The sequence below is a fragment of the Equus asinus genome, chromosome 11, assembly GCF_041296235.1.
Source record: "Equus asinus isolate D_3611 breed Donkey chromosome 11, EquAss-T2T_v2, whole genome shotgun sequence".
NCBI classification, from domain to species: domain Eukaryota; kingdom Metazoa; phylum Chordata; class Mammalia; order Perissodactyla; family Equidae; genus Equus; species Equus asinus.
The window spans coordinates 12,788,045-12,812,125 of record NC_091800.1 but is presented as its reverse complement, the minus strand read 5'-3'; the positions used below and the strand labels follow the sequence as shown (position 1 = coordinate 12,812,125).

Below are 24,081 nucleotides of genomic sequence, written 5' to 3'. Positions count from 1 at the left end.
TGCCTTCATCTAAACTCTGTCTGTCCCCTTTCTCTGATCACTCCCTCCCACAGGAGCTTACATCCTTGTTCCCCATTCAAAGCGATTCCCCATCCCAGCATGATCCTTGCCTTGTGCTAACATTAAAGGCTACACTTTAGAGTCTTCAAAATGATGCATGACTCCTTGTTCCACCAGAACCTACTAAAAAAAAAACCACAACGATGCTCTATCTTCTCTCCTTTATTGTTTTCAATTTAATCATACTTTGAAATTCCTTTGAAGAACAATAATGCTTTCCATGATTTTAGGCAAGTGTGAATACACTTCTGAAGCTACACTATAAATGATCTCAGTCTAGGATCCCCTTGGTCACTGGACCCCAGACTCCAGAGGGAATAAAAGCTTCTGAGATGACAGCCTCTCCATCACAACATAAACACAAGATACTCCAATGGAGTCTTCACCAGAGTCTGAGCTGTTTGCTCCATCTCATAAACAAACGAAATACACAAATCTTCACACAAACATCCACTCAAGACAGAATTTTCTTACGTTCAAAAAACAGAAGTCAAACCATAACTGACACACAGATGCTATGCACACAGTAGGTATTTAAAACAAGTACACCGAAGTGCCTGATTTATTAGGAGATCATCGCACAAACTCTCTGTATGGGTTTCTGTTAGCCTCGCCGCCACCTGGTTTTTCCTTCGTGCACCTCTTTAAATAATCAATATTTATAACTTCACATTTCCCTTCCATTTGTAATGCAGAGAGAAAAAAACTCAGGAAAAAAATAGCGCTTTTTCAAAATCAGTATTCTTCTATCTACAGATTTGCATTTCGGAACCTCATACTCGTGAACCACATTTCACCAACCTTACTTTCCATCCGTTCCAATTTAAAAAGATCGCTATTCCACTGCTAACACATGCTTTGCTCATGCCCCAAACTGTGCCTCCACAAGTTCCAGTCCCCACCTGGCACCCCAAAAGTAAACCTGCCCGACAATTGACATCCTTGTCTTCTAGAACCATGTCTTAAACCGACACCCCTCCAGCTAATTTTCCTGGTCTTTCGTACCCGACTTAACAAAAGTCTTCCTTCATCCTCTCAGGCTTCACATGCACCATTAGCACTATATTAACTAGTGCTTTTTACAGATGACTCCACTTCTTAGCTTCCAATGTGTATCGGCTCTCTCAAGGGCCCCATGTATTGTCTGGAGATGTCCTGTTTCACTCAAAAGTACCTAATGTAACTATAGATGTCCAACTAATATTTGTGGAATAAATACTGTAATACACTTATGCTGGACTTTTAATTTCTGTTTAGTGATACAGTCATTTATATTATGAAATAGTTGCCATCTACCTTATAATTAAAATCAAAGAACTAGAAGATCTTTTCTCATTCCTTTCTAAACCTTTGCTCCATAGCAATCTAGAATGGTAGTCTGCACCATGGTAAAGTCTGCTGGCTTATTAATTAGAACAAACATACAATTATAAACTTCAAAGCCATTATAAACTGCATGATAAGCTTCAAAACTCGGGATGGGAATGACAACTTAGAATGACCCAAATTACTTTAGAAAACAAGAGAAACACTTTCACCACCCTAGTAACTCCAAGAACAGTATTAAATTTTCAGACAGAAAGTTAGTTTAGGCTCCTGTTTTTATATTCACATTAGAAGGATGAAAAAGGTTGCATTTTTAATAAGACCGCATTTTAGCACCTTGAGGCAAAACAGGTAATGACTTGCTGAAGCAAAGAGAACAGCCACAAACAGATGCATAATCACAGAAACCATTACATTTTTGCACCTTAATTTTTTGCAGATTCTGTAGTCAAGTACAACCTGACAGGAGTAGTGAATAAATAAACAGCAGTTCTAGACATCTGGTAGTGTGGGAGGAATAGATATTTTGGGCTATCAGATAAATATTCAGATGATAAAACTTAGTGCTGATTCCTCCCTCACCAAGCAACTTCTGTGAACGCTCGTGGTGGGCAAACCTATGGAGAAAACCAAAATTGCATCCTGAAGACTTCATGATTCAGGCCCCAGGTGACACGAGGGCCCCAGACATCCTGTTCCATTAGAGGTAAGCGCACACTTGTCAAACCATGGGACTGACCCCTCTCGAAGGAGCCGACCAGCTCCCCGCCACGGTGCTGGGGATGCCATGACAATTTCTGCCTTACATTCAGCCTTTCTCAGCTTCCACAGCTGATGACTGGGCTGTCAATTCTTTCTCAAGAACATGTCAACTTCTTAAAACAAGTTCCAGTTAGGTTTTAACTAGGGAGCCACACCTGTCTCCTAAAGGGACTTTGCCTCCCTATGTTTCGTGCATCTTAGCATTCAATTCTCCGAAGTTAATCTTATTTCTCTATTTTCATGTAGTTCTAGGTCAGGGTATCTCATCAATACTCCAAGCGTTGTCTGAAGACCCTATGCTAGCTGTCAACAATCTCTGGATGTCTAAAATGCTATTTACGGAATAAACTCAGTTTTTAATCACATACGTAGCTTAAAAAACTCCATAAGGAGAAAAAATGAACCAGTATCAAGGATAGCTGCAAATTCTAAAATCTTTCTGGCCATTTCAACTACAAAAATATTTGCTCATCCAAATATGAAGTTATCTAAGCCATAACAGTACACTCTGGATCTTGTGAGCAAACTAAATCCAAGCATTAAAGTTTTGTCATAATTACTTCGGTACGCACAGTTGGCTTCCATTCTAGGAAAGAATTTCAGAATAAGAAAAACAGACTATCTTATCATTAAAGGGAGGTTTCCTTATTGCTTTAGTCTAGACTCCATTTATTATCACAGAAATTAAATGCTGGGGGGAGGGGATGTGCTTAATGATATTGCCTAATTATGTGTCTTTAAATGTAAAACCAATATTGCCACCTAGTGGCAGACTAAGTCACCTACTAAATAGGTTCAACTGCACATCGTAAATGCAAATGATAGTAAAAATTAAGTATAAGCATATTACAACTAAATGAAAGCACAAATGAAGTACAAGGAAAGCTCAATACTTTACATAAATGGAGCTCTTTTCCAAGTTTTCAAAGCTGAGAAAAATGTATTGGTGAAAATACAGCATCTGTGTGCGCTCGTGGCATTATACTAGCTGCCGTGGGGGATACACAGAGGAGGACAGAGCAGGGCCGGCCTCCCTCCAATTCTGAAGGCAGGAATGACGCCCTAAAGGACAAAGGGCACTGCAGGGCAGCCCAAGTGGAGTACCAAACGAGCGGCCCAGAAAGCAGTGCCTGGGGACAAAGACATCGTCATGGTGGACTGAGGTGGCCAGCAAAGACATGCAGTAAAGTCTGTCAAGATAATATCAGGGATAACATTCAGCCTTTAAGAGGAAGGAAATACAGTCACATGCTACAACACAGATGAACCTTCAGGACATCATGCTAAGTGAAATAAGACAGTCGCAAAAAGACAAATGCTGTATGATTCCACTTATATGAGGTACCTAGAGCAGGAGAATCCACGGAGACACAAAGTAGAATGGTGGCTGCCTGGGGCTGGGGGGAGGGGGCAAACGGGAGCTGTTCCATAGGGATAGAGTATCAGCTGGAAAGATGAAAAAGTCCTGGAAAGTGGTTGCACAGTGTAAATGTACTTTACATATACTTAAAAACGGTTACAATGGCAAATTTTAGGTTATATATTTTTTACCACAATTAAAAATAACAACGGTGGGGGCCAGCCCTGTGGCCGAGTGGTTGAGTTCGCGTGCTCTGCTTCAGCAGCCCAGGGTTTCATGGGTTCGGATCCTGGGCGCGGACATGGCACCACTCATCAGGCCATGCTGAGGCGGTGTCCCACGTGCCACAACTAGAAGGACCCACAACTGAAAATACACAACTATGTACCAGGGGGCTTTGGGGAGAAAAAGGAAAAATAAAATCTTTTAAAAAAAGCAACGGTGGCAGCAGCAACAAAGCACTCTGGGTAGGGATGCCTCCTGACCTAAGTGCATGGGCAGAGTCCACACAAGGACAGGCTATGCCCTCAGATTCCCTGACCACAGATGATGCACTCTCTCTGTCTCTGGACACTCCTTCTGTCTCCTGAGACGGCAGCTCTTGCTCTGCCCAGCCCCCCAACATCGGTTTTCCCCAGAGTCCCACTGCTCCCCTGGAAGTCTGCCACTACCTATATATATGTTGCTGACTCCCAAATCCACCATCTTCTGGTCAAACCTTTCTCCTGAGCTTAACACAAGTATCGAGCCTCCGGACGCTGACATCTCCACTTCAAATTCCATCCACTGAAACCTGAAGTTACCTGCACCCTGTAAACTTGCAAATCCCCTCCTCAGTCTCAGATGGTGGCCGCGCCCCACCCCGCTTCAGTCCTAGCTGGGAGGTGGTCCTGACTTCTCCTTCATCCCCACGCCCAATCTCCCCCCATTCTGGCCCCACATCACCCCAATCGCCACCACCCCAGCCAGCTTCACCACTCATCCCCAGGCAGTGCTGCTCAGACTGTCTGTGAGGATGAACCAGCAGGCGTCTGCGACCCCCACTCCGGGCAGCCTTGCCCTGGATGAGTCCAAAGGCCTAACAATTAGGCTCCCTGCCCCAGGGTTTGCTCTCTTAAAGGTGTCCTCCTCATAGCCACCAGAGTGATGGTTTTAAAACACAAATTAGCTCAGGTCGACGCCCTAGGAGCTCTTCCTGGCAGTAATTCTCAACCAGGGGCACTTTCAGAAACAGTGACTGGGGGTCGCTCCTACATGTAATGCCAGAGGCCAGAGATGCCAAATGTCTCGGACGTATCTTGAGAAATATCTCTCAAAATGCCAGTAATGCCCCCCAAGAAAGGCCTGAGAAGGAACATAGAGGTCCTCGGTGATCAGGTCCCCACCTGACTTTGCAGACCGGCCGCGCACACTGCCCTCCTCCCAGGACCGCATGCACTGCCCACACACAGCCCGTGCTCCTGCCTCTCACCTGGCTGCCTTACCTGGCTGTCTACCCACAAAGCCTGTCCCTGCTCCCATGACTCCCCTCAAGCTAGCTAGTACCTAACTTTTTATTTAATTTCTTTTTTATTGTATTGTGGTAAACACTCAACATGAGCTCTAACCTCTTAACAAATTTTAAATGCACAATACAGTAGTTTTGTAAAGCAGATCTCTACAGCTTATTCATCTTACTTAACCAAAACTGTATGCCTGTTGATAATCCCTGTTTCCCCTCCCCAGCTCCCAGCACCATTCTAGTCTTTGACTCTATGAATTTGACTATTTTAATACCTCATGTAAGTGGAATCATGCAATAGTTGTTTTTCAGTGTCTGCACTTCCATCTTGCTTTAAAATTGCCAGTTTATGGGCCTGTCTCCTCTCCTGGACTGTGGGTTCTTCAAGTACAAGGACCATGCCTTGCCAATCTTTGTATGCCCAGTACTTTGCCCACAGCAGCTCTGTAAATATTGAATGAATGAATGAGAGATTCAGAGACAAACTCTGCTACAGACCAGGTGAGTCCTTGATGTGTAAACAAAATCCTGACTTCAGCAGAGATGCCAATTTGGTCCCCATTCCTACCTTCCTCCTTTTAGTGATTAGAATTCCTTGAGTTTTGGCTGGACCAATGGCCGCTCAACTAGATATGACCTGTCCCAGCCTAGGTTTGCCTACACGATTATGTTCTGGATAATGGGATGTAGGGGGAAATGACCTATGCAACTTCAAGGTCACATCCTTAAATGGAAGCTGCTTGTCCTCTACGCACTGGAACGCAGATATAATGGTGGTAAGCCAGCTGCAACCACAGGCAGATGAGGACAAGACACCAGAGCCCAGGGTAAAGTAACAAGATAGAGGGAACCTGGAGTAGAGCTGCTGACCCCTGGACCGTCTGTGAGGGGAAGTAAATCTCGATCTTCCTTAAGTCACTGTTATATGATCTATGTTAAAGTTATCAAGTGACTTTTCTGGCTGTTTTCCATATTGTCTCTCAAAGAGTCACTTAATCATGAGATCTCGTTTCCCTAGCACCTACTCATACTCAATTTTTCCCTACTCTTCTCCCTAAACTCTGTGGTTTCACTGAGAGAAGTAAAATAAGAGAGGTTGACCATTATCAATTTAAGAATTAACAAAAATTTTTAAAAATAGATAAAACAATTTATTTAAGTAAATTTTAATTTTAATTTGTTCAATTTCTTCTGGATTCAATTCAACTGCCATATATTGAATACCCATTATGTTTAAGGCACCATCGAGGAATCAAAAGCAGAACAAGCCAAAGTGTCTGCCTTCAAAGAACTTGTGATTAGTACGGGGGGGGGGTGGGTGGGTGTGTGTGTGTGTGCATGTGTGTGTTTAAAGGTAACTATGCTAACTATGCTGTACCAGAAATAAAAAGAAACTACCAATACAATAGAAAAGAGAGCAAAGAAAAAATGAGAATGAATTTCAGGAAGTCAGTTCAATTAATATTCAGGGGACTCAGGCCATGTACATGCAAAGCACTGTGCTTGGTTCTAAGGAATCAAAAACTAATGAGACACATTCTCTGCTCTCCAAACTTATAAGAGACAGACAGAGATGTAACAAATAATAATAATAATAGGAAGTGAAAAGTATACAGTAAAAGTGTGTGCAAGACACAGAAGTGGAACCAAAGAGGAAGTGATTTACCACTGTGAGTCAAAAGAGTGCACAAAAAGGCCTCCTGGGGATACAAGAACTCATCAAAAAGACAAGAGTCAACATGTGCAAAGCCACAGAGGCATGGCATAGCAAGGTGACCCCAGGAAAGTTAAGAAGATTGAAATGACCTGCAAATAAAGAGCAAAGGACTGGGGCTGGCTCCATGGCCAAGTGGTTAAGTTCACGCGCTCCACTGCGGCAGCACAGGGTTCAGATCCTGGGCGCGGACATGGCACCACTCATCAGGCCACGTTGAGGCGGCGTCCCACATCCCACAACTAGAAGGACCTGCAACTAAGATATACAACTGTGTATACGGGGGGTTTGGGGAGATAAAGCAGATATTTCCAAAAAAAAAAAAAAAAGAGCAAGGGGCTGAGCGGTGGGAAACGAAGCTGGGATCCAGAGACAGGGATTTTAGTTAGCAACTCTGGTGCAAGTGTCTCAGCAAGAGGTGACAAGCACTGGAGGTTCCCACTGCTCTGCTGGATCCACCCCCTCTCAGCTGCCTGCCAATCTGCCTGAACTCCCGAGAGACACAGAGAAGCTCCAACCAGCACATGTGCTCCATTCCTAAATACGACCGCCGAGTGCAGCTTAGATGGGAACCTGCAACCATCCTCCCCCAGAGCCCAAAGCCGGTTTTAAGCATCCAGTGGTCCCACACCTGGGCCCTATCCTTTTCAGAGCCCCAGGGCCTCCTGAAACAGCAGGTATACCCAGCCCCTAGCAGCACCTTTTCAAGTCTTGTTTTTCCTATGGGGAAAGAAAAGAACATTTGGAATTTACATTGCTCCCCATCAAAAGGTACCCACATGCCATATCCCCACTATAAACCAAGTCCTGGGACCACTGTCCTGCCCTAAAGTTCCCTGGAAGCTACTCTTCCCAGATGAGTAAAGGGGAAAAGGCAGGTAAAGAGCCAGTGATGAGTACCCATTTACACAAAAATAGACCAAAAAAAAAAAAAGGAGTGGACAACTAATGGAGGAAATATGGGGTATACTCAATCAACTGGCCTTGGTTGGCAAAGGATGTTAATTATCCACATTGATCACAAGGACTATCAGTATGGATTAAACGGGGATATAAGTTAAAACACAGCAGTCTGCCTCTACAAGATAGAAGGTATTCCTGGGAGCAGGGACACATGCGGTACACAGGGATATACGCACTCAATTCTATTTGAGTAAGGGCTACATAACTCTGTCCTGATGTCACCACTGATTACACAAGTTGGGGTCACTGCCAAGGCTCAATGGAGCTGAATTCCATCAATGCTCGCCTGGACCCAGCTCAGGGATTATCCCGGCTCCTGGTCCCCCCTCCTCCCTGCAGCAGCCTACATTGGCCACTCCACTAGGGCATCCACCAGAGCAAAGGGAAAAAGCCCAGCCAGTCAAGGTTGCCGCACGTCTGCCTTTCTGATGAAATCAGAAAAGATTTAGCAGAAGAAAATCTCCAAAAGTTGAGTTTCCAAACAAAGAAGAATTTTAAACTCTTAAAGCTGCCCCTATTTCCACTACCCAATAAAACAATCTGTCAGGGGCCGGCCCGGTGGCACAGCGGTTAAGTGCACAAGTTCCACTTTGGCGGCCCGGGGTTCGCCAGTTCGGATCCTGGGTGGGGATATGGCACCGCCTGGCAAGCCATGCTGTGGTAGGCGTCCCACGTATAAAGTAGAGGAAGATGGGCCTGGCTGATAGCTCAGGGCCAGTCTTCCTCAGCAAAAAGAGGAGGATTGGCGGCAGATGTTAGTTCAGGGCTAATCTTCCTTTAAAAAAAATAAATCTGTCTATAGCATGAAATTCTTTCCTCTCCCTTGAGAAGGTGTCATGAATGCTCCAAGGAGGGGGAGTGAGGACCTGTCCTTGCAGGGATGCAGGGAGGCTGGATGAATTTACATGTAAAGCATTTAAAGATTAAGCACAGTAAACCATATTCTCACCAGTGTCTTAGCCCTGAACCATCAAGGCTGCTAATTTTCCCATTGATATTTCTGACCCTTTATTCCCCAGCACCCACCAAGAGAAAAAAACCAATCTGTCAAAAACATCTTTTTACTCCTCAGCAAGAGTTCTTGCTGAGAAAACCAAGAGATGGCATTTATCTACAGACAAGCACTTCTATCTTGAAGGCCATAGCAATGTAGCATAGCAGGCTGGAGGAATTTTTTGCTTAGCTAAAGAATTAAGCACCTATATGGCAGTATCAGAAGGTAGATCTTTCTTTGCCCCAAACCTCCAGCATTATTCAGAACAGTGCCAGATTCAGTTCATGCCTATTTTAAACGTTATTAAAATGTACCTCTATGTGTCGATCTTTCCATAATCCTTCTCGAATAATACATTATAAATCAAATCAAAAGTCCCATTAATGATATCCAATTAAAAAATAGATTAAGAGACTCACAGAGGAAGCACTGCACTAAGCTTAATGAACATGTTATTTCAACATGAAATCCGCCTTAGAACTTGTTACCAAAATTCTGAACATTTAATTATCCCTACTATTTTAAACTTTGCCTTTAAAAAGTTATTTCCTCCATTTCTTTTTATCACACTTTATGACAAAATCATGATAGTCCTACATAATTTTATAATTCTCTTAAAACACATATAATAATTTGGAATGTGATGCTTTGAACATTAGGAACTAACTGGAGCATTTTAAACAATAGTCAATACTAAATAAGCAAATGAGTCAGAAGAGTTACTATCATCTAAATAAAACTGATTCTCTACAGATCAAGTGTTTTGGAAAATATAAATGTATCGAGAAATAATTAGCAGACATCCCAAGCTAGTTCTACATACCTGTGTAAGATCTGCAGCCTGCTTTAAGATGCTTTTTTTTAACTGTTCTGCTCTCTTCACATGGAAAGAATTACTTTGACTCTGGATGACAAATACAATTCCTTTTAAATCTAGAACCAAAATAAAAAAAATCGTCAGGTATTTATTTTTTAACTACTGAAATAAAATTGAAAACAAGTTAAAAAAAAAAAGAAAAAGAAAAAGCTAGCCACAAGGCAAGTCTTCAGGCAATAAACTCTTAGGGAAAAAAATCAATTTACATGTAATTCTAGTAACAAAATCTCTCTTTTTAAACTGATCTCAGAAACGTCCTTCCTAGAAGTTAGCAAGTAAATAAGCTCGCTGTACTAGATCAAGTCTGTGGCAATAAACTGTGAGTCTGCTCCTGCATCTGTCAAAAAGAATGTGAATGAAAATGTGCAGAAGTATGAAAATGTCTAGGACACTAACCTCCCTGGAGCAAAAATTCCAACGTTTGCCAGATCTTTTAACAATTCACACATAACCCTACATTGCGCTGTTACCTGTTCTGGGTTGAATCATGTCCCCAGACTTCGGATGTTGAAGTCCTACCCCCCAGTACCTCAGACGGTGACCTTATTTGGAAATGTGTCTTTAAAGAGGTAATCAAGTTAAAGTGAGGTCATGAGTGTAGGTCCTAATCCAGTATATTTGGTGTCCTTATAAAAGGAGGAAATTTGGACACAGAGACAGACAGGGAGGATACTGTGAAGACACAGGGAGAAGACTGCCATCGACAAGCCAGGGAGAGAGGCCTCAGAAGAAACCAACCCTGCCGACACCTTGTCCTTAGACTTCCAGCCTCCAGAACTGGGAGACAAATTTCTGTTGTTTAAGCCACACAACTTGGTGGCACTTTGTTTCAGCAGCCCTAGCAAACTAATACACCACAGCAAGAATGTTCTGGATGGCCCTTTAAGGTGACACTCAACAGTGACTGCGTATGTCCCAGGAGTTCCCAAGAGCTTGCAAACAAACAACTCAACAATCCTTCCCCTACCTCACAAGGCACCGGGCCAGGATTAAGTGTTATCTCCAAGAAAACAGCCACAATTCCACAGCAGCACAGCTTCAGCAAGAAGTGTTGCATAAAAGCCCATCTCCAACCCTGGCAGTATTTGCGAACCACCAGAGAGACTCGCTGCAAGGCAGTGGACTTTTTAACAATGGCTGGCAGGGAGGAAACCCAGTATGTCATGTCCGCCCGACCAGGGTAGAGGATCAGAGGTCTTACCAGTAGGGGTGGTGGCTCAGATCCACACTGAAGAGGAAAGTTAGGCCTCCCCAGGTTCTGAGCTTATAATAAAGAAATAGAGCTGTGTGTCAGGACCCTGCCACAGAGAGGGTGTTGGCAGAAGTCAGATGTCACATAAAATTGTAGCCTCCAGCAAAGTTTACAGCAAATGAACGCAGGGATGAGCTTTTCCCCTTAACACCTCGACTCAGGGAGACTAATTTGGCTTTAATTTTATTCCATTATATTTTATTGTTCTTATGTTCAGTTCCACACTTCCATTCGTTTGTTCACTCACTCAAATATTCATACAACAAACAGCTCCACAGTGAGCCATCTAGATCCTAAAAATAACCCAAAATTCTCTTTGGTTCAAACTCAATAAAAAATTTAAAAGGAAATGCTGAACAACCTATTGAATATGACCTAATTACTTTTCTGTAGGAGTTCACATAAATATGAACACATACCTATCTCTATTTTAAACCAGCTTCCTGGTTCCACAAACCAGATGCACGGAGAAGGCTTAAACGGGTGTGTTATATTTCAACTGAAATGTAATCTTTGATTCACTACCTCTGAAACATTAACATAAGTGACATATCAAACGAAGGGGTACAAAGATTTATTTTTGTTAAGAATGGAGTAAATAAATTTCAGAGAATAATTTTTGCAAAATTTAATAAAGTTGAAGATGCACCTTCCCAATGACCCAGAAATTCTACTCCTATTAATTATCCTTGAGAATCCCATATGTATGTACAAGGATAAATAACAAGAGTGCTCACAGAATTGTGTAAAAAGAAAACACTGGAAGCAATCCAAATACCCACTACAAATCGGACTACTATATAGCAATAAAATTAACTAGCACTACATGTATCAATCCAGATGGATATCGTAGATGAATCCTATGAAAGAGCACGGGAAAAAAGCAAGCTGCAAAGGAATAACTATATAAATCAATGGTTTGCAAAAATACAAACACAAATACATATATAAAATGGATATATGCCCTCTATATATGTATGTATATATATTATATATGATGTGAAAGTATAAAAGATTATATGAGAATGATAACTACCAAATCCAGATAATGGTTAAAAGGCCTCAGCTGTGTTAGTAATTTTTATTTCTTAAGCTCAGTGATAGACACATGGATGTTCATTATTTTACTCTTTGTAGCTTCCTGTTTGTCCAAAATAACTCAATAAAGTTTTTCAAAGAGCAGATCCACCTGTCAAAAGGTTAATCCTGCAGTACTCAGCTCCTGCCACTCCTCCTACCAAATCAGCAAGGCTCCCACGGTTCTCACAAAGACAACAGTTCTTCCACGCAGGGAAGAGGCTCTGCAAGAAAAAAAGCGAATGCCTCCCCTTTCATATACCCGGGTCCTGTGCTCTGAGTTGTATTTGTTTCTCCTGCTACCTAGAAATCATCAACATCCTTTTTCACGGTCTTCGATCACACATGCTATGTGCTCTCATTCAGCAAACATCTCTGAGTCTCTACCAAGTGCAAGGCTCTGGGATACAAAGACGAGCAAGTGCAGTCCCCCAGCATGTAGGTACCTGGGTCTAGTTCAGAAGGCGGCCATTACAATGCAAAGCGGTAGGTGTACATCCGGAGCCAAGGCAGGGAACTCTGGGAGCACAGCGGAGGGGGAGCAAGTGCAAGGAGAGCTTCCAGGAGGGGGCGTTTCCTGAGCTTCCTCCGCAAGCAGCAGTTTTCTGCAGACTCAGGCATGGAGGGTAGCAGATCAGCGGCAGAGAAAGAAGTGGGTTATCACAGAGCCCACAACCCGCCTTATCTCTGTAGCATCCCTGAGCAGGTGACCAGGGAGTTTGTCAGGCATTTCTGAGAAAAGGATGAAGGGAACAGTCAGGGATAAAGCTACAGAGGAAGGAGGGGTGGGCCAGATCAGATCATGAAGGATTTATATGCCACAGAAGGGCTTTCAAACAGGGAAAGGGCCTCAGAGCCATCTGGGGTCCCAGAAAGTGGGGCCTTCCCAGAGGAAGCGATAAGGATACTGTTTCCCAGGGACGCCCAGAAAAAGAGTGGGAAGACCTTCCCAACAGAGGGAGCAGTGAAGGTTTGGGACAGCAAGTAGAATTCAGAGCCCCGAAAATATGAAGAGTTAGGTACGGCTAAGGAATAAGATGCATATGGGGGAGTCACTGGTGATGAGGCAAAAGACAAAGGATGCATCCAGTTCCTATAACCCTGATAATAATAACAGAAAATCATTTACGCGCCATGCAGCCCCACCCCCACTCCAGAAAAGAACCAGGCTAGTACAGTTTGGTGCTGAAAACAGTTTATTTGCTTAAATTCCTGCTGTTCTTTATATCAGCACCAAGAGGTATTTCCTGACATACATCCTAAGCCCTCCCTAACTCAATCAATTCTAGCTAAGTCTAGACCCCAGGGCTCACCGTGGTGACTGTTTCTGTCTATGCCATCCAACATCTGACTCTTAAGCTCCTACTGCCCTGTCAATGGCGCTAAATAAGACGACTCCACTATTTCCTTATCACTCAGGTTGCACTTCTCTAAACTCACGGCAATTTGCCTTCAGCAAACACTGTCACAACTCAAGACAGATTGTCATTGTTTCTCCGCCAGGAATGTGTGATAAATGGGTCGTACACCAAGTGCCTGACAATAATGATGAGTGTGACAGGCGAGAAAGGGAAGATAAAGAAATTAGTCAGGGATACAGGGAGCACCGATGCGGTTCTGAAGCCAACGGTAAAGAAAGGCAGTCGAACCAGAGATGGTTAGAAAAGGATTCTGGAAGGAGGAATAATTCTTCTTTGAAGGTAAAGGAAATCAAAAGTTCTCTATTCCCTCAGTCACTGAGCATGCATCATGCACCACACACTCCACTAAGCGCTAATCTTTCCTGGTCAGAGATTATCCGGAAACATGGATTCCACCATGCCAGTGTTTTTCTGATGAGAAATCAACGTGGTTCTTCTGATAAGAGCTGAGTACCAGGCAGGCTCATGACTTAGGCTGAGGGGTAAGTAAATACGCACACTTACACATATACATGAAGAGTCACTCCAATTGAGTTTCACTTGATGAGAATAATTGTCACTGGTGAATCCGCTGATTAGGCAGTGAGTCAAAGAGAAACAAATAGAGGATGCCCCGCTCTCGGAGGCTGTCACCGAGCCCTGAGTATTGTGAGACCATGATCTAGGCAGATCCGACTGGGGCAGCTGCTCTACAGACCCCTAGTCCTGTAGACTTACATTAAGATCGTGGCAAATAAGCTCCCTGGGTCTTTTTCAGATGAACTGATACCAAGTTAAGCATCACTAGATTGCCCATTTGCAATTGCAAGAGTGTAGATTTACTTGTCCAGGTAAACTTCCCCTTGGCACTTTTAAGTCCGTGTTCCACACTAGGGTCATTAGTTCATTTAATAACCATTTATTACGAGGAGACCTATCAGCTCCCATAAAATAAACACACAAACAAATGCCCAAACCCACAAGGGTTGGCAGCAGAGAAAAAATCTTCGCATGAGGAGGAGTGGCTGAGACAGACAGGATATTGCAATAGAGAGAAGAAAAAGCAGTGAACCAGTGTGGCTCCTTAAATACAGCTGCTCTCAGAGCCTGAAGACTCCAACCCATGTGCCTACAGTCACCTGCATGCCCGGGCCCCAGCACAGGTCATCCTCCCCCTACTATCCAGCAGGGCCTCTTGTGCCTTCTAGGCTCCTCAGAATCCAGGCCCAGGAAAGGAAGGCCTAGAAAGGAAAGTGTGCCTTTCCCCTCCTGTCCAGGGTGCCTACCTGGGACGACAGACACTGACAAGTTCACACCCTTTGGAAAGAGACCCCACACACAGAGCTGTGGCTCTACCCTCCTATCAACACAGGGTGGCATATGTCCCACAGAATACAAAAATGACTAACTCACGGTCACGTCCCTGAAGATGCTCACAGTACTATACTGGAGGGAGAAAGACGTGTTTAAAAGGGTGTGCAAATAAGGACACATATGGGCTGTGACAGAAGTATGGTGTGTCTGCAAGAAGAGAATAGCCACTTCCACACCAGGGTTCCCAGGTTAAGTTTGACAGCAGATATGGTTGACAAGCTAACCTGAAGGGAAAGTGGTGTCTGCAGGTCAGAGACTGGGGAACCTGGCTCCAGACAGAGGACGGCATGAGCAAACATCCTTTTTTCCCACTAAGCGTGGGCCCCTAATAACAGAGACCACGTCTTACTCATTTCTATAGCGCCAACAGTGCCCAGCTGGCACAGTAATCTGTCCTTATTGGTAACTCAATAGATTATAGCCAAGGGAATTATAGCCAAGGGAATTAAATCCAACATATTAGCTGTTACTTCCAGTCACATGCCAATATGTCAATCCGAAAAGTGTTCTCCCTGTGTCTTCACGAGGGTAAACACTGGGCTGGGCCAAAGACAGAGTATTTGGACAACAATATTTACCCCACAAATAAAATCAGAAAGAAAAACTCACTTCACTGAAATATAATTTACAAGAAATACACCTGGGTACATACTCTTAAGTTAAAAAAAAAATCATTACTTACCTATGTCATTTTTCCTTGATATATCACTTTTCTTCAAATTCTGTATTTTAAATAAAAGAGAAAAAAATAAATCTCATCACCATAACAAAGCTAGCAAAACACCAAAAAATATGTCTGGTACACAGTAACACTTCATATTGAAGTGAGACACTGAAGATGAGAGCTTGGAAATGCTTCCCTAAAGAGAGAGACCAAAACTTAAGGGGAAAAAGGCAGCCACGATGTATTTCTATGTCATGACAGAAGGTTCCTACGGGGCTGTCCCTTTCTTCCACGATCTTGGGCAAGTCACATAATTGAGCTGAGGCTCTTTCCTCCTGTATAAAATGAAGCTAATGCTTAACTGGTTTGCAATGTTCCTAGGAGGGATATTTAAAAACTTCTTAAACTCTAAAGCATCACAGACAGTATCAATTCTGGTAGTGTGTTCCTCTTGAAGATAAGCTCCACTAATGATTGTACTCATCATCTTGTGGGCTCAGACATACTGTCAACAGGAATGTTACCACAGTGTTCTCTCCTACCTGAGACGCAGCGCTGGGGGCCTAGACAGGGCCCCGAGCTGGCCAGCCCGTGGTTCACGAGAATTCATGAACACAGAAGGGGCGTCCTAGAGCCACAGAGCTCCAGACACTGAGATCTGGGTGTGGGCACAGAAATACCTGATCCTGATCCTCAGTAAATCAGGGGAGGAGCTCTTAAAAAATTTCTCTGACAAAGTGCACAGTATCAGCAGCTAAACCTGCCATTTCACTGTCTTCTTCAGCAGACAAGGAGGGAATTTTCTCTCTAATTGCCCTTTTCCGCTTTCAACCACCATATGCTATAATTATGACAATTGGACAGTGGCGAATATCCTTCAATTTACTTCACAGACTGCATGAAGAAATGCAGTTGTGAGTCTTTACCAACAAAACCAGGGACAGCTTAAAAGCCAAGATACAACCACAAAGAGAAGTGTCCTCTTAGAATGCCAAAGGGACTGTGACAATAGACAGGGAGGAGAGAGAGCAACACACCAGGGAGTGTCCACCTTTGGTAGCATTTTCTGAAATTATCTTTGTCTCAAGAACAAAAATACCACTGAGTCGAGAGGAACTCCACAGTTATGTACTGATTTGTTACACCTCAGGATCAAGTGACACTTTACTTAATCCTGATAAAACATGTACTTTTTGGAAAAGCCCACTAAAAAAGACTGGAAAGCTCAAGCCAGGACTCTAAATGTGCTGAGCCAAAGCCAGGTTATTGTCACAAGTCACGGCATCTGCCATACTCTAAATGCCACTCTTGGCCAAGAGAACAGCCTGCTCTTGCAGAAGGAGTGCTGGCCTCAGATCCAGGGAGCCCGCCCAGCTTCCACCATGAACCTGAAGCCTGCTCCTTGGCCATGCTGCCTTCTCCTTTCCAGCCCACAGCTTCAGCTGCCAAATGAAGATCATGGAAAATTAGAAATTTTACATCTAAAAATAGCATTGGAATGGGTAAACAAAATGTGGCATACACACACAATGAAATATTACTGAGCCTTAAAAAAGAAGGAAATTCCGACACATGCTACAACACAGATGAAACTTCAGGGATCATGTTAAGTGAAATAAGCCAGTCACAGAACGAACACTGTAGGATTCCACTTATAAGAGGTCCCTAGAGCAGTCCAGTTCATAGAAACAGAAAGTAGAAGGGGCTGCAGGAGGGGAGAACAGGGAGTTGTTGTTTAATCAGGACAGAGTTTTCATTTTGCAAGATGAAAAATGTTCTGGAGATTGCTTGCATAGCAAAACGAATACACTTAACACTGACCACTGAACCGTACACTTAAAAATGGTTAAGATGGTAAATTCTATCTTGTGTATTTTACCACAATTTAAAAACAAATACCATTAGAGATGATCCAATCCAACACTCCCCTTTTACAAATGAGACAGTAGAGACTCAGAGAAAGATTAAGGATTTGCCCAATATCCAAGTCATTCCAGCCACAGAACCAGGATTAAAATCCAGGCCTTTTGACTCCTTTCCAATGTTCCTTTCTTACACCCCCATGACAATGCATGCCCAGTCTTCCTCCAGAGGCATCCTTCAGAAAATGGGCATCATTAGATGGAAACATATTTTGAGAGGAAGCTAAAAGTAATACTTATAACAAAAGTCACCTTTATCAATAACCTAAAAGATAAAAAATATCCTGAACTCGGTGTTTCCAGACTGAATAATTTAAACAAGCTGTAACACCAATGGAACTTTCCACCAGATAACCGGTGGAAATTTTAAATCAACCAAAATTATACATCTTTCTATTTGTTATTAAGCACTGCAGCTCCAACTGGCTGACACAATTGCTAGGAAATGATCAGCCATTTCAAATGGCTCAATTTGTCAACTGTAAAAATAAAGTATCCAAGGAACGGTTGAATTACGTAAACTGCAACGGAACCAAAATGGTCTTGAGTAATTTCCCCTTTGAGAAAGAAAATTAGACTAAATGAACAGAATTGACAGAACATTTAAAATTCTGTCTCCAGCTTCCCTTGTGAAAAGGCTTAGTTCTTCAAGAAAGAAACACATGGTTTGTTTTATTATCTCTGCTGCCACACGTTTCTTACACCAACTATCAAGATCAATCAAAACGTGCTCACTGTCGAAGTTTTATAGTCAACTGGATTGCTATTCAGACAGGAAAGAGATTTGTCTCTAAAACACCTACCCCACAGGCAGCTCCTACTCCAGCCAGGAAAAGACCAATCCAAGGCACCCTCTGCATAGTGTTACTGTTTAAGGCACGACAGATCTGAGTACTTGCACTCCACATATGCAATGCTTCGTTTATAAATTCTTCATGACAAGAAGATAAAACATCCACAAAAGAATTTAATAGGAAATCTTTAAGAAGGAGGAGAAGCAAAAGGGCATCTCCAACCCAGTCACAAATGACCACCGCCACCCACCAGATTTTGAATAAAATGACACAATCAGGACGTGCTCCTCAGCGCACTCGAGTCTAAGCCGCTCCCATCTTGTAATTCTGCCCCCACCACTGACCAGCTCAGGCCTCAGTTTTTCATCTGTAAATTAGGAATAATAATTACAAGACCTCCTGCACAGCGTTGTTGTGAGAGTTTAATTAGATACTATAATGCTGAGCATAGTGTCTGCCCACAGGAAATGCTCCGTAATTGTTAGCTCCTACTCTGGTTATCACCACCGTCTGCTTCAACGGCCACCAAAACCAAGAAAAACAGTTAAGGGCTATGGTTCCTCTTTGTACTTTGATTTGTTTAGGTTCCTCTCGAAGGCTGCATAAGACAGTCCCTGCTGCCATACCAGGGAAACATTTAAATAGGGCCTGGCACTGTTGTAAGTGGTGGGGACAAGCATACACACATTTATTCTTCAAAACAGCTTTCTGAAATAGGTCCTATTACCCCATCTTACAGATGAGGAAGCTGGGGCACAGCAAGGGTCAGTAAGTCGACAGCAGACAGTGGTGGAGCAAGGATGTGAACCTCGGCAGTTTGGCCCTAGTGTCCAGGACATAGTACCACAGCCCCCACAAGATGTAAGGCCGGGCAAAACTGCTGTGTGAAGACAGGCACACGGCCATGGCTGAGGCAACATCCACGGCTGGAGCACGAGCCCGGGTGACAGGCCCCCCCCAAAAGCTGCGGCAGGTCAGAATCCAGGACAGTGCAGGGACCAGGAGTCCAGGAGAGGAGCCTGGGCCCAGAGGTCTGGCCACAGGCAGTACAACGGGCACTGGCAGCGCTCAGGATTGTAATGTGAAGCCAAATCTGATGCCAACCAGTGAATCAAACATTGTTTGAGCAAGGACCCCAGGCCTGAACAGAGCTGGCCTATCTTCTAAAGAGAGCCCTGCCTGGGCCCCTGACTAAGGCAAGCAGAGAGGTGAGGTGGGCGGGAGGCAGCTGCTTCTAAGCAGTAGACAAGGAATGGGGCAGATCCTGATCAACTCTGCCGAGAGCGATAAAATGATAATCCTCAATTAATGTGGTTTCATTAAAAGCCCAAACTCCTACCTCCGGGTTCATCTACAGACTTCGGGTAACCTTGGACAAATGGATTCCTCTCTATCTCCCAGTCGCAGGTATGGTCAACAGTAGGTATTTTATCACTGCTTCTCCTGGTGGGATTAAGAGCTTTTTGGCCCTCTGGCCTAAGCACAGACTGAGTTAATGACATTTTTCAAAGGCTTTAATATCTTTGCATGAAAAATGACACTAAGATATAGGACTCTTATCTCTATTTATACTCCTACTTATGTACGTATTTAAAGGTGATACATACAGTTCCTCACTTGAAAAGATTAGTTAAAACCCATAGTTGAAAATATGTGCTATAATTTCTAAATTCATTCCACAAAATTTCAATTCCCTGTTAATAACCCTTAGGTAGCACTTTAAATTCATTATAAATAAGCCTTGTTATTGCTAAACACGCACACACATTATGATGCACGCAGCTGTGTAATACAAAATTACAGGGTGAAAAATTCAAGGATTCAGAAAATTTAGATTCTGACTTCACCTTTTAATAGTCACATGACCTCAGCAAATCGCTTAACTTCTCTGAGGGTAAACTTTCTCTGCTATCCATGGGAATATTTGCTTAGCAATAATAGGATCACTGAGAAGAATAAATAGAATGTCTGAAAATGCTTTATTAACCATAAAGGATCTTAAACCATAAGAAATTATTATGATCATTTCCCCTGTGTAGAAATCCCATAGTATAGTTAGAACAGATAATACTCTGTCAGTAAAAGAACCATTCTATTAAAAAATGCTTTTACGCTAATTGTGGGGTAAAAAGTAGCGTTAACTAAGCCTTAACTAAAGACGAAAATATCTCACATTTTTAAAATATTGTTCTCAGATGTTAAACTGATCTAGTGCAAAGCTCAAAAGGTAAAATTTAGATGAGGTTCTTTAATGCAACCAATGACAAAAAAGAGGCAGCTCTCAGGTTTGAGTAAGTGCTGTCCGCTCTCCATCGAGAGAAACCCGGGTCTCGGTTTCTCATTCTGACCATGCAAGGAGCCTGGCAGTCACCTTTGGGGCTCTTGGCCAGTCCCTAACACGCCCTCTCACACGGTGCCAACCTTCAAATGGAGGGATATCCAGGCTCTTGCAACGCTGGAGACACAGCATAACCCTTCTTTCACAGGCTGAGAAAACTGAGCCCAAGGCCAAGATGTGTCAGGAGTGGAGAAAATCACTGTCTCCAAGCAAGACTTTGAAAATGTCTAACTCTGTACTAAACACCTTTTCTCTTAAAATGAAATGTGAAACCTAGTAGATGTGCTTTCAGTACTAAAGGCTATTTTCTAAAGCAAGCCTATCCGTAGGTTGTGCCAGGGATGCAAAATCTATGTTGACCAACATTTCACTAATTCATTAAAAAAAAAAAGAAATTTGACAACTAGTGAAAGATGAAATATTACAGCCCCCATTAAAGAAAATAAAAACGAATCTGAGACAGGAAGAATAGACTTGATCATTAGAATTAGTACCTTAGACTGCTTGATCTCTTTCTTTATATCTTCAGGAGCCAAAGCAAAGGCTGGAAAAAAAGGAAACATTTTTACATTAAAATTAGCAATTAAGATTCATTCTCACATTCAACAGTTTTGTTTAAATACTGTTGCTTGATACTTCAACAAGACATATTTTCCTCATTTTTCAAAACAGCTACATTGCTGCAAACTAGTACTGCTGGCCGCCTTCATCTCCGGACCTAAAATTATTCATCAGCGCTAAACCGACATGCTTAGGCTACCAAGCTAAAGAAATGAGAATCTACATCAAAGAAATCAGAATCTGTGTGTATCGTTCGTGTCTATAGATATAAACCACAAAACAGATGCACACAGAATACAACTTCTTAGAAACCTCAATTCGGGCGCCTTCTCCAGCAAAGGGGAATTCCTGAGAATCCAGAGGGGAGAAGTACAAATTCCCACTCTCGCAATCACTGCCAGAGCCTGGAGGGCAACAGAGCTAAATCTGGAGCAAGCTTCGGTCTCAGGAGTTGCGAGGTTGGAAACGGGATGCAGATATGGCTACCGGCACACAAGGGAGAGTTAACAGAATCCTGCGAAAGCCAGGGAGCCAGCAGAGGGAGAGGAATTAAAATCATTCCCCATCCAGAATGATTTAATGTTTTGAGTGGGAGCCCATAAACAGACAAAGATATCCCTTAGAGACACATCAAGCTTCTACATTAATAATAATAATAACAATAACAACAACATGACAGTAACCCTTTGGAAATACAAAGCAAAATGATAAACCAGTCAGGAAGGTTAACCAGACAAAAAATAATACTTAATTTTACAGTGCAATTCTCCTGAAGACTAAAAGCAAAGCATTTCACAGTTTGCTTTCTCTAATTAGCATTCCCAGGAGAAAATGGGAAATGCCACAGGGCAACAATGTACTGAAAGGGTTGCACAGGCCATCCCATGGAGCAGTGACATAGCACAAAGGGCATTGGGGGGAGGGCCCCCTGGGTAACAGAGGAGACCCTACTCAGAAGCAGGGGACAGCCATTCGGATGCCTCTGATGCCAAGACATCCATTGCCTCAAATTCTCTCTCCATTAGCATTTGCTCAGAGGAAATAATCTATTCACACTAAGCAGCAAAAGACTAACACGGTTTAATCATTTCCATTTCAGAATGACATTTCAGAAAGCAGGGTGAAAATGAAATGCAAGCCAAATGAACCTCCCTATGTGGAATTCAGATAACGAGAGGTCTTCCATGAGGCCTCCCTGAGACCACCTCGCATAAATAGTAAATCCCCTCTGCACGCCCTCCCCACCCCCAACTCTGCTTTATTTTCCTCCAGAGCACTTACCACCGCTGACATAATATATAAGTATTTGTTCATTGCTTGTCTTATACATTAGTTTACCATAAGCCCCATGAAGGCAGGAATGTCGTTTTATTTACAGTTTACCCCTGAACCTAGAACACAGCGAGCACACAGAAGAACATCAACAAATATTTACCAAATAAATGAATCAATGAATGAACGAACATAAGTCCTCACAATGCCTCTGGGATCACATCCTTAACGGCTGTCTACTCCTTACTCTAGGCAGCATCAATCCAGTAGAATACAGGCATTTAGTGCCCCCTCCACCCCCCGCTGCAAGTTTATTTTCACTAAGATCTGATCTACTTTCTCACTTTTTTACACACACACACACACACATAACAAAGCAAATGCAATGTCCAAATCATTCATTAAGTTCTAAGAAGAAAGAAAAGATCTAAACACAAACACCATTTAAATTCTGCTTCTGGGTGCATTCCTGCGCCGCACAACGACATTTTGGTCAAGGACAGATGCATATATGACAGCAGTCCCATGGATTAGTCCCATAGAGCCTAGGTGTGGGGTGGGCTGTACCATCTAGGTTCGTGTAAGTACACTCTATGACGTTCGCACATCAGAACAGTGAAATACCCTAAGGGCACATTTCTCAGAACGTATCTGCATTGTTAAGCAACACGTGACTGTACTTAACTTTTCCGTTTTGTTTTACTTTATTTACCTCCAGGCTAGTATGCACACTTAAATCCCTCAAGAAGATATCAAAAATAGAATTATTAATAAACATCACACAGGGAAGTCAAAACACGTTAACATCATAGAATTCCAGAAAATAGAACATGCTGACAATTTGCGAGATATAAAAACTGTGGTCAATCTAACACAATTTTGATTCCAAAATTCATCTCCGCCAACTCCATCAATTCCTAATTCTAAACATAGACAAGCAAAGCTCTCTGGGTTAGAACTTCCTCTTCTATCAAGAAAAAGAACCTCAATTTCCTACCTTCAGTGACTCATCATCTAATACCCAGAGTTTAGTCTTAGCTCACTTTTTTGCAAGACCAGATGGCTGTGTGAAAAAGAAGAGAATGTCAGCACAAAAGCCCCCTGGCCCTTCAGAATTTAGATTCTACACTGAAGAAAAAGTGTGTTTATTTGGTATCAGTTCTGAAAATTACTAATGTATCACCTTTCATAAATAAGCAGCTAATATTATTTGACAGTGTTACTGTTTAAAGCAGGAATTACCTAGAAGGAAGATGTTCCCAATAAATCAAGTGAATTCCACAAACCCTGCTGGTCATAGTCAAGACACCTTTATTCAAACAAGGCTTCACGAAGGTAAGGGCAAACTAGATGTTAGCTCCCTCCAAAAACACACAGGCCTAGTGTTAAAATATCCTTTAAAAGAAAAAAAGTTGTCATTTCTCCATCGTTCTGCTGGGAAATGAAGAACTCCTTTTTCCCATGATAGAAATAAATTATATAATATTTAAAGCAATAACATAAAAAATGCATCAGTTACTTTCAGGCATAAGAGCAAAATCACATGGCAAGATAATCCCCATAAGATGAATATTAAAAAATATATACTAGTTGGTTTCATCTTTATATTTCCATAATCTAAATAAAAGAAATCACAAAGGAACCCGATGCATTTCGAAGGCAGAGAATATACTATACCACTAACAAATTCAATCTTAAAATAATGAATCATTTACAGAACCCCTACCAATGAAATCCCAGGTTTTACAGTTCAAGGAAATGAAGGAGAAATGGTGCAAATAGAAAGGAAAGTGAGAAAAATTAGCAAGGGAGGTAAGAAATTACCTGTCACCTTTGTCACTTTCCATAACACTCACAAGAGCACGCGGTA

At 42.5% G+C, this 24,081-nt stretch overlaps 1 protein-coding gene across 1 annotated transcript in view; it reads right to left on the bottom strand.

Annotated features, from left to right (window-relative positions):
* The window catches only part of B3GLCT (beta 3-glucosyltransferase), a 95,683-nt gene that overhangs the window by 61,988 nt on the left and 9,614 nt on the right, over positions 1-24,081 (bottom strand). The window contains exons 2-4 of the mRNA XM_044777327.2: positions 20,873-20,922; positions 15,343-15,382; positions 9,504-9,613 (exon numbers count right to left, since the gene is read on the bottom strand). Coding sequence (XP_044633262.2) covers positions 9,504-9,613; positions 15,343-15,382; positions 20,873-20,922 — 200 coding nt within the window. The remainder of the gene's footprint in view (positions 1-9,503; positions 9,614-15,342; positions 15,383-20,872; positions 20,923-24,081) is intronic.